At 68.9% G+C, this 11,066-nt stretch overlaps 1 protein-coding gene across 1 annotated transcript in view; it reads left to right on the forward strand.

Moving 5' to 3' along the window:
- Positions 1-9,700, forward strand: part of DES (desmin) — a 20,466-nt gene extending 10,766 nt beyond the window's left edge. Inside the window, exons 2-9 of the mRNA XM_030580643.1 lie at positions 2,078-2,138; positions 2,715-2,810; positions 3,884-4,045; positions 5,814-5,939; positions 7,172-7,392; positions 7,774-7,817; positions 8,276-8,358; positions 8,833-9,700. Of these exons, the coding sequence (XP_030436503.1) occupies positions 2,078-2,138; positions 2,715-2,810; positions 3,884-4,045; positions 5,814-5,939; positions 7,172-7,392; positions 7,774-7,817; positions 8,276-8,358; positions 8,833-8,874 (835 nt within the window). The 3' untranslated portion in view covers positions 8,875-9,700. The remainder of the gene's footprint in view (positions 1-2,077; positions 2,139-2,714; positions 2,811-3,883; positions 4,046-5,813; positions 5,940-7,171; positions 7,393-7,773; positions 7,818-8,275; positions 8,359-8,832) is intronic.
- Positions 9,701-11,066: the final 1,366 nt, after the last annotated feature.

Here is an 11,066-nt window from a genome sequence, read left to right on the forward strand (position 1 = left end):
GCTGATCCCACAGCCCCCACCAGGGACAGCTGATGCTTAGGTGGTGGCTGGCTCAGGCAGGGGAGCACCGAGGGCAAGATCTGTGGATCAGGGTGGGCACTGGGCCCCCAGCGGCACAGCTCGTGCTCCAGGCACGTTCTGAGCCAGGCCGCTCCAGACCGGTGCCCGCTTCCACAGAGCAACTGGGCTGGCTGGCTGGGGTGCCGGACGGGCACAGGCTGAGTGCACGGGACAGGGGAGGGAGCCAGCCCTGGCACCATGCCACACCCAGCCCTGGCACTAAGGGGGTGAGTCTGGAAAGGGGCAGCAAAGGGAGACCTTGTGGGACTGGCAGACTAGGCGGCTTCCTGTCCGCTGTGTCACTGGGGGGGCTGACCCCACAGACAGGGCCCTCAGGTCAGGACCGCACCCGGAGGGCACCACAGCAATGTCTAGGCCTGGCAGAGCAACACGGGGCTGGTGGGGGAACCCCTCCCACGTGGCTGGAAGATCCGTTTCCAACCCAGTGACGGGTCTGTGCCACCCCTGCCTGCTCAGCCTTGATGTGCCAAGAGCCCCGGTCTTGTCCGCTGCTGGGTGTCCCTGAGGGCTGGCACCATGGGGCTGCAGGGACAGGGGACTGTGATCCCAGCCCTCCAGAGAGCAGGGCCTGGGGGGGCCATGCAGGCAGCCTCCTCCCCGGCCCCTGAGGTCCCGCTGCAGCTCCTCCCAAAGGAAGCGGGGCAGAGACCCAAAGCCCCGGTGACCAGCTCCCCTGCCCTAGAGCTCCCAGCGCTGCCAGGCAAGGGCCGGCCATGAGCCGCACTGGGGGGGCTGGCCCGGGGGGGGAGAGGCGCTTGTCTCTGGGCTCTGCCAGGGCTGAACGTCACCGAACCGAACGAAGCCGGAACAGCTGGCGTCAGCGCCCCCCCAGCGGCTCTGCTGTGGCCACCATGAATCAGCAACCTGCACCCGGAGCCCGAGCCGCAGCCTCTCCGGGCAGGACCCCCGGCTGCACTGATGGGCAAGAAGTCCCTGCGCCACCTGCACCCTCCACCCCCATCACCCCATCCGGGGTCCCTGAGCCCCATGTACCCCCCAATTCACTGCCCAGGGACCCCCACCACCTGCACCCTCCACCCCCATCACCCCATCCGGGGTCCCTGAGCCCCCTGTACCCCCCAATTCACTGCCCAGGGACCCCCACCACCTGCACCCTCCACCCCCATCACCCCATCCGGGTTCCCTGAGCCCCATGTACCCCCCAATTCACTGCCCAGGGACCCCCACCACCTGCACCCTCCACCCCCATCTCCCCATCCGGGGTCCCTGAGCCCCGTGTACCCCCCAATTCACTGCCCAGGGACCCCCACCACCTGCACCCTCCACCCCCATCACCCCATCCGGGGTCCCTGAGCCCCATGTACCCCCCAATTCACTGCCCAGGGACCCCCACCACCTGCACCCTCCACCCCCATCTCCCCATCCGGGGTCCCTGAGCCCTGTGTACCCCCCAATTCACTGCCCAGGGACCCCCACCACCTGCACCCTCCACCCCCTATCTGGGGTCCCTGAGCCCCATGTGCCCCCCTCACTGTTTGGGGTCCCTGAGCCCCATGTCCCCCCTCACTGTCTGGGGTTCCTGTACCTCAGGTTTCCCCCCTTCCCCCATAACGGAGCCCTGTGGCCCCCAAATCTCCTCCTGGTATTGCAGCCCCAACTCTGCATCCTACCCCTGCAGATCCCCCAGCCCCCCATGCCCCCGCCCCGGCCCCTCGGCCGGCTCCCCTATAAGGAAGGGGCAGGCGTGCTGTGCGGGGTGACCTCAGCCTTTGTGCTGGGCTCTGCTTTTGACTATAATAGGAAACGGGTTCCAGGCCGCTGGCCCCCAGCCAGCCCGCCGGGAATGCGGAACAAGGCCCCCCCCCCCCCCTCCAGCGCCTGGGGGCTGTGCCGGCCCAGAAGCCCCCTCCCCTGGCAGCCTGCCTGTCCCTGCTTCGTCCCTCTGGCCTTGGGCTGTCCCTCCACCTGCCCCATGGACGGCCCTGCCTGGCTCACCCTGCCTGCCCCCCGCCTGACGCCCCCTCTCTGCCCCCAGGCTGCAGGAGGAGATCCACCTGAAGGAGGAAGCTGAGAATAACCTGGCTGCCTTCCGAGCAGTAAGTGCCCAGTCTGCAGCCTGTCCTGCCGGGCCTGGCTGGGACCCCCCCCCCCGGGGTGGGGAGCGCAGAGCAGAGAACCAGGCTCCCTGCCCCCTCCCCAGCAGAGAGCCCCAGGCTACAGATCCTCCCTCCCGCAGTGTCTTCAACGCCCCCCCCCCCCGCAGCTGGCTGTCTTCAACGCCCCCTCCCGCAGCTGGCTGTCTTCAACGCCCCCCCCCCCCTGCAGCTGGCTGGGCTGGCCTGGCACCCCAGGGCTGAGCTGCCCCCACCCACAACCCCAGCGCCAGCAGGAGGGGCCCCGTGGGCACAGAGCAGCGGGCTGCAGGGTTAGCATGTGGCAGAGCTGTGCCCACACCCCACACACCCAGAGGGTGACCACTGCCAGCCAGGCGCCCCGATGGCTCCATGCTAAGTCCCCCTGCCCCTGGGCACGGTGCCGCCGGCCCTGTCCAGTGCCACTGGTGTCACTCAGCACCTCTGCGGCCCCCCACCCGGGCAGGGCACTGCTGCCGATGCTCTGGGCGCGGGCCCTGCAGCTCCCGTCTCTGAGCCCGGCTCCCTCTCGGCCGGCAGGACGTGGACGCGGCCACGCTGGCGCGCATCGACCTGGAGAGACGCATCGAGGCCCTGCAGGAGGAGATCGCCTTCCTCAAGAAGGTGCACGAGGAGGTGGGTCCACGGAGAGCCCCGCCCCGCCCCGCCCCGCCCTTCCATACTGGCCTGGGGCCCTGCCCCCCCTGCCCCCCGATTACTGCCCTGGGGCCCTGCCCATCCCCCCAGTTACCACCCTGGGGCCCCGCCCCGCCCTTCCATACTGGCCTGGGGCCCTGCCCCCCCTGCCCCCCGATTACTGCCCTGGGGCCCTGCCCATCCCCCCAGTTACCACCCCGGGGCCCTGCCCCGCCCTTCCATACTGGCCTGGGGCCCTGCCCCCCCTGCCTCCCGATTACTGCCCTGGGGCCCTGCCCATCCCCCCAGTTACCACCCCAGGGCCCTGTCCCGCCCTTCCATACTGGCCTGGGGCCCTGCCCATCCTCCCCATTACTGGCCTGGGGCCCTGCCCCCCCTGTCCCCCGATTACTGCCCTGGAGCCCTGCCCATCCCCTCAGTTACCACCCCGGGGCCCTGCCCATCCTCCCCATTACTGGCCTGGGGCCCTGCCCCCCCTGCCCTCCGATTACAGCCCTGGGGCCCTGCCCATCACCCCCATTACTGGCCTGGGGCCCTGCCCCCCCTGCCCCCGATTACTGCCCTGGAGCCCTGCCCATCCCCCCAGTTACCACCCTGGGGCCCTGCCCATCCTCCCCATTACTGGCTTGGGGCCCTGCCCCCCCTGCCCCCGATTACTGCTCCGGGGCCCTGCCCATCCCCTCAGTTACCACCCCGGGGCCCTGCCCATCCGCCCAGTTACCACCCTGGGGTCCTGCACCCCCTGGGGCCCCAGCCCCCCAATTACTGCCCTGTGGCACTGCCCCGACCCCCTGGTTTCTATCTTGGGGCCCTACCCAGTGGGGATGGTCCTCGAGTCAGGGCTGGCTAAGGCCTGTGTTCACTGCTGACCCAGTGCTGGGGTGTGAGGGGCAGTGGGGCTGGAGCTGGGCTTGGGCTGGGGGTCAGTGCTGGGCTGGGGGTGACTGGGGAGTCAGTGCTGGGCTGGGGGCTCTCTGGGGGTCAGTGCTGGGCTGGGGGTTACTGGGGGGCTGTCTGGGGGTCACTGCTCTGACGCTGCCCCCTGGCTCCAGGAAATCCGAGACCTTCAGGCCCAGCTGCAGGAGCAGCACGTCCAGGTGGAGATGGACGTGTCCAAGCCAGACCTGACGGCCGCCCTGCGCGACATCCGCGCCCAGTACGAGAGCATCGCCGCCCAGAACATCTCGGAGGCCGAGGAGTGGTACAAGTCCAAGGTCAGGCCGGGCGGCGCTGGGGGCTCTGCTGGCGCCATGGGGGTGGGCGGGGTTGGCGCTGGGCTGGGGAGTGGCTGGGGGTCAGTGCTGGGCTGGGGTGTCTGGGGGGCTGTGCAGGGGGGAAGGTATCTGGGAGGCTGCGCTGGGCTGGGGGTGACTGGGGGTCAGGGCTGGGCTGGGGGGTTTCTGAGGTGCTGAGCTGGGGGTGACGGTGGGTCAGGGCTGGGCTGGGGGTATCTGGGAGGCTGCACTGGGCTGGGGGGTGACTGGGGGTCAGTGCTGGGCTGGAGTGTCTGGGGGGCTGTGCTGGGGAGAAGGTGTCTGGGGGTCAGGGCTGTGCTGGAGGTGTCTGGGGGCTTGTGCTGGGGGGAAGGTGTCTGGGGGTCAGGGCTGTGCTGGGAGGTGTCTGGGGGGCTGTGCTTGGGGGAAGGTATCTGGGAGGCTGCACTGGGCTGGGGGTGACGGGGTCAGGGCTGGGCTGGAGTGTCTGGGGGACTGTGCTGGGGGGAAGGTGTCTGGGGGTCAGGGCTGTGCTGGGAGGTGTCTGGGGGGCTGTGCTGGGGGGAAGGTGTCTGGGGGGCTGTGGTGGGGGGAAGGTATCTGGGAGGCTGCACTGGGCTGGGGGTGACTGGGGGTCAGTGCTGGGCTGGAGTGTCTGGGGGGCTGTGCTGGGGAGAAGGTGTCTGGGGGTCAGGGCTGTGCTGGAGGTGTCTGGGGGCTTGTGCTGGGGGGAAGGTGTCTGGGGGTCAGGGCTGTGCTGGGAGGTGTCTGGGGGGCTGTGCTTGGGGGAAGGTATCTGGGAGGCTGCACTGGGCTGGGGGTGACGGGGTCAGGGCTGGGCTGGAGTGTCTGGGGGACTGTGCTGGGGGGAAGGTGTCTGGGGGTCAGGGCTGTGCTGGGAGGTGTCTGGGGGGCTGTGCTGGGGGGAAGGTGTCTGGGGGGCTGTGCTGGGGGGAAGGTATCTGGGAGGCTGCACTGGGCTGGGGGTGACTGGGGGTCAGGGCTGGGCTGGAGTGTCTGGGGGGCTGTGCTGGGGGGAAGGTGTCTGGGGGTCAGGGCTGTGCTGGGAGGTGTCTGGGGGGCTGTGCTGGGGGGAAGGTGTCTGGGGGTCAGGGCTGTGCTGGGGGGAAGGTGTCTGGGGGGCTGTGCTTGGGGGAAGGTATCTGGGAGGCTGCACTGGGCTGGGGGTGACGGGGTCAGGGCTGGGCTGGAGTGTCTGGGGGACTGTGCTGGGGGGAAGGTGTCTGGGGGTCAGGGCTGTGCTGGGAGGTGTCTGGGGGGCTGTGCTGGGGGGAAGGTGTCTGGGGGGCTGTGCTTGGGGGAAGGTATCTGGGAGGCTGCACTGGGCTGGGGGTGACGGGGTCAGGGCTGGGCTGGAGTGTCTGGGGGACTGTGCTGGGGGGAAGGTGTCTGGGGGTCAGGGCTGTGCTGGGAGGTGTCTGGGGGGCTGTGCTGGGGGGAACGTGTCTGGGGGGCTGTGCTAGGTTGGGGGGTCTGGGGGGGGCTGCGCTGGCCATGGAGACGGGGCTGGGCTGGGCTGGGGACCGCTGTGCACACACTGCCCCATGCCCCCGGAGCCGGCCCCTGGCTCCCAGTCCGGGGCATGGCGGCTGGGGTCCGGTCACAGCGTGGGGCTCTGGGCTGAGTTGCTGCCCGCCAGGGCCTGTGGGGAGCTCAGAGCAGCGCCAGCCCAGCACCCACGGCCGCGTGAGCCCCAGCTGTGCCCCGGCTGCCGGCTCAGCAGCCCTCTCCGGGCCCCTCCCCGCAGGTGTCCGACCTGACCCAGGCCGCCAACAAGAACAACGACGCCCTGCGCCAGGCCAAGCAGGAGATGATGGAGTATCGGCACCAGATCCAGTCCTACACCTGCGAGATCGACGCCCTCAAGGGCACGGTGAGCAGCGGGCAGGGCCGGGGCCGGGCGGGCAGCGGCTGGCCAGAGCCGGCCGTGAACCCTCTGTCTGGGCAAATGGCCCCCACAGACAGGAGGGGCAGGGGACAGGCCTCTCGCAGCTCTGCCCTGTCTCTGCTGGGCCCTGGGGCGCTCTCCTGTTTTGGGGTGTGAGCCCCCCCCGAATCCACTCGCCTTCCCTGAAACTCCTCCCCCAGCTTTTGTTCAGCTTCCCGGGCAGAGGTGTCACCTGGCCTCTGCCCCATTCCTGGGTTCTCACGTTACCTGCTCAGGTCTCCTCCCTCCGGCCAGTCCCTCATCCCCCAATGCAGACCGTCCTCCCAGGCCAACACCCCCACTCAGCATTCACAGCCAGTTCATCACAACCCCCCATACACAGCCCCATCCCTATGGGGCTACCCTCCTGTAGCCTGTCTCCTTGGTCCTGGCTCTGCCCTGTCATGGACCCCCAGGATCAGGGCCACGGCCCCAGCTTGGGGACAGGCTCTGGGAGGCCCCATCAGCCGACCAGGTTCCCAAGGGGTCTCGCTCTTCCTCCGGGGGAAGCTTCATTGCCTCCTGGGGCTGGACCCCTGGGCCTGCAGCCCCCCTGCCCCTCCCCCCCTCCGTGAGCCCCGGGCAGCGAGTCCCACGGAGACAGACCCCGATGGAGACTTGTACCATCTTAGGGGGCAGCACACCCCCCCGCCACCAGCGTCTGCAGGGACACGCAGCCAGCGCGGCTGACAGGCGGGTGATTAGTCACCTGGACCAGCCCGGGGAGCCCAGGGGAGTGAAGGTTACAGCCAAGTCCCTCCTGGTCAGCCCAGCCACACTGCAGGGACCCCTCGGTTTGACTCCATCTCCCCGTCCGTGGGATCTCCTCTGTCAGCCCCTGGGTGCGCCTGACTGCTCCCTTCGCAGAGGTGGGGCCAGCCATGGCCATTGGCTGCCTGGTGTCTTGGGCCTGGTGACTGGCTTTGCCGTTGTCCCCATGGAGTCTCCACTGATATGGGGTCGGCCTCAGCCTGTCCCCCTCCAGTGACCCACTTAGCCCCAGACGGCTGGGCACCATGCACAGCTGTGTCTTACCCTGCCCCGAGTGCAAGCGGTCCCTTCCCCCGCCCAGGTGACACTGCTGCGCAGAGGGGACACTGAGGCACACACAGGCTTCATACAACGATGATGTGAAATTCCCATGGGGGTGCCGGCTCTAACACGGGCTGTCCCTGCAGAACGACTCCCTGATGCGGCAGATGCGGGAGCTGGAGGAGCGCTTTGCCGGGGAGGCGAGCGGCTACCAGGACACCATCGCACGGCTGGAGGAGGAGATCCGGCACCTGAAGGATGAGATGGCGCGGCACCTGCGCGAGTACCAGGACCTGCTCAACGTCAAGATGGCGCTGGACGTGGAGATCGCCACCTACCGCAAGCTGCTGGAGGGGGAGGAAAGCCGGTGAGCAGGCGTCTGCCCAGCCCGGCCCCTGCCCCTGCAGTCCCGGGTGTCGGCTACTGGGGGAGCAGCACCTCCCTGGCCCGGGGGGGAGCTCCTGGCAGGTGATCCTGGTCAGCCCACCCCGGGGAGCCCCAGGGCGGGGTCCCTTCAGGCAGCCCACCCCAGCCAGCCCCAGGCCAGGGCCCCCCTGGCCAGCCCACCTTAGCCAGCCCCAGGCCAGGGCCCCCAGCCAGCCTCAGGGCAGGGCCCCCAGCCAGTCTACCCCAGGGAGTCCCAGGACAGGGGGCCCCCAGCTAGCCCACCCCGGTGTCTGTGGGGCTCAGGGCACCTCTCTCAGTGTGGATGTAGCACTAACCCCTTTTCCTTCTCTGTGTGCTGCAGGATCAGTCTCCCCATCCAGACCTTCTCGGCACTCAACTTCCGGGGTGAGTGCAGGGCCAGGCCCAGGCAGGGCAGCATGGGGGGCACCCTGAGCCCCCTGCGGTGGGGCTGCAGGAGGGCCCCATGGCTGCTGTCTGTGCTGCCCGCCAGCCCTGGCCTGGCCCAGCCCGCCGGCCTGCTGCTTTACCCAGGCCAGCCAGTGCCTGAGCCCCCGCCTGCCCCCAGCCCCTCGCCTTGTGCCCCTGTCCCCTCACCCGCCATGGCCAGCCCCTTGCCCCATCCCTCCATGGTCCAGCCGTGCCCCCCACCCCCAGCCCCTTTCCCCAACTCCCCCATGGCCCAGCCCGTGCCCCCCACCCCCAGCCCCTCACCCCTTCCCCCCATGGCCCAGCCCGTGCTCCCCAGCCCCAGCCCCTCACCCTGTCCCCCCAAGGCCCAGCCCCCCTGACTCCTGGCCACTCACCCCCCCCCCGCCCCAGGCTGACTCTCCTCCCACCTGCAGAGACCAGCCCAGAGCAGCGAGGCTCAGAGGTTCACACCAAGAAGACCGTGATGATCAAGACCATAGAGACGCGTGATGGGGAGGTGAGCAGGGGCGGGCGGCTGGGTAGGGAAGAGGCCCATGCACATGGGCGGGAGCTCACCTGGCTCTAGCCATGGCTGGGGGGGGCGAGAAGCCCCAGCTTCCCAGGGGTCCCCTGGGCTGGGGTGGGGGGCTTGGATCTGTCCTGGCCCAAGCCGGCTAGCTCCTGGCTCCAGTGGGGGGTTTCAGGTCCCCGTCCTGCCCCTGTGGCACTGTACTGCAGGCTGTGCCTAACGTAGACTCCTCGGCTGGGATCCAGGCTCCTGCCACCCATGTGCCCGGGCCCAGCGTGGGTGGGCAGTGCGGCTGGCTGGCGCAGGCGGTGCCCCGGTCTCTGTGCAGGGCGGAGACCCAGGGTGACCCAGCCAGAAGGGAGGGTAGTGTTTGCCCCTTGCGCCAGCCCCCAGGCCAGCCCGGTGCCAGTCCCTGGGGCTCCCTGCGGGGCTCCCGTCTCACCAGGGCTCTTTCCCGAGCAGGTGGTGAGCGAGGCTACGGAGCAGAAGCACGAGGTGCTGTAGATGGTGCCGGCCGAGCGGCTGCGGAGAGACGATCGGCACCGTCCGTTCCCGCCGACGCCCCCATCCCGCCCCGCTCCTGCCCCAGCCCCTCCTCCATCGTTCCCAGGGCATAATTTCCCACGCCTGCCTCCCTCCACACCCCCCGTCTCTCTCCTGCTTCTGAAGTGCTGTGTTGGGAGCTTGCCCGGGGGGCCCCGGAGTCAGAAGTGGGGCTGGGTGTGGGGAGCAGGGGGACACAGGGCCGTGGCTCGGGGGGTGTGGGGAAGGGGAGGCCATTGCAGGCTCCCAGCAGCAGATTCTGCATCCCAGCCCCTTGTCCCCTGTACTCACACGCACCTTCCCTGCACCCCCCAGGGCCTGGCAGGGGCCTGCCTCCGCCCAGGCCTGGGGCCCCGGAGCTGGCATTTCTCCTGGGCAGACCCGGCCCTGCCCAGCCTGGGAGGGGAGACGGAGACTGGCCAGCACCCCGTGTCCCCCAGCCTGAACCAAAGCCATGGAGCTCTCCGTAGCGCCCATCGCCTGGGGAACTGGGGCTGCTGCCGGCTCCATGGGATGGCGAGGGTGGGGGAACCAGGCCCCCAGGAGTGTGCCAGGGTCAGGCTGGGGGAGTCTACAGGAGGCTCCCCACGGGCAGGGAGCAGGGCGCGGTGGGACCCTCGGGAGCCTAGAGAGGATCTGGGTAAGTGAAGGAAGCAGGCGAGGGAGAGAGAGGCAGAGAGAGATAGACAAAGGCCAAGGGGCTGGGGGCACCACACCCCCACCTGGCCCCCGCCCCACAGTGTGTACGCGACTCCCCCAGGCTGCTGAAATAAACAACGGAGCACGACCCCGCCTCTGAGTGCTGCTTGCGGGGCCGGGCTTGCCCACCTGCCGGCCTCTCGGGGGCCTCCGGGCGCACCCCGGCCAGCCCTCCCCTGGGGCAATCCTGCCACTCACCCCTCTCCAGCCAGGGCCAGCTGGGGGGCTCCCAAGGGGATTGGGGGCCCCGGAGCAGCCAGCATGTGGCTCCTTGCATCTGGGCTGAGCAGCTCCCCGCACGCCCCGGGGGGCTGGCTTGTCCCGGCTCTGGTTAGGAGGCAGCTCAGCGGGGCCGGCCGGGTCCCCCAACCCCCCGCCCATTTCTAGGGTCCCTTGGGGGTTTGCCTGCTTCGCTGTGGGGAAGGCCCCTGGGTGGAGCCAGCCCTCGGTTTCTTCCCTCTTTGGAAGCTGGGTAGGGAGGGGTCATTGTCCTGCCTTCCCTGGCTCCCTCATGCCCCTCCCCAGCACGTCTCGCTCTGTCCCGGCTGGGCAGACTGGGGTGTTCTCTTTACACGCTCCAGGGAGAGTGGCCGGGGTTATTTTCAAGCATTTTTCTAGTTTTCGAATTACGTTTTCGCAGTTGTGGGGGGTCGGGGCAGTCGGGCAAGGGAGGGGGTTGGACAGTAACTACTTAATGGCTGTCGCTCTCCACATTCACCCATTTCAAGCTTTAAGATACCCTGAGGGCCTGGCCATAAAGTCGGCTTGAGTGCAGCCTCAGCAGCAGCTCTGTGGCCCCGCAGCACGCGGGTGTTTTCACCAGAGTCGCACACTCTGAGGGGAATTGACGAGGAAGATTCAGTCTCTCCAAGCCCACAGATAAGCCGTAGGTCCCCAGAGCTGGGGTCCCTGCCAACAGACTGGGGGGGATTTAAAGACCCCACACTACAGCAGCCAAGAAGGGGGTGTGTCCCGGACCCCCAGGAGCGTGGCTGCGGCCCCAGCTTGGGGACAGGCTCTGGGTGGCCCCATCAGTGGGCCAGGCCCCCGAGGGGTCTCACTGCTCCTCCAGGTGAAGCCATGTGGCTTCACCGCCTCCTGGTGCTGGATGGCCCTGCTCCATCCAGCGAGTCCCAAGGTGACAGACCCCGAGGGAGACTTGGCCGCTCTTCACGGACTAATGCGCCTCGTCCTGCATCTACTGGGGCACTCGCACAACATGGGCAGAGTAGGCGGGTCAGCCGTTACCGGTCCCAGCCCTGGGGGGCCGTGGGGAGCCCCCTGGAGTGATGCTAAAGCAGGGTCCATCCTCGCTGGTCGCCCAGGGCCCAGCCCAGCTGCAATGACCTGTCTCTGTCTGACCTCCCTGGCCAGAGGTCAGCTGAGATTGCCCCCCTCGCCCCTCGCCCAGCCTTTGTCCTTCAGCTGGGGGACGCTGCTCAGTCACACAAGCA

This window comes from Gopherus evgoodei, chromosome 11 (assembly GCF_007399415.2).
Source record: "Gopherus evgoodei ecotype Sinaloan lineage chromosome 11, rGopEvg1_v1.p, whole genome shotgun sequence".
NCBI classification, from domain to species: Eukaryota; Metazoa; Chordata; order Testudines; family Testudinidae; genus Gopherus; species Gopherus evgoodei.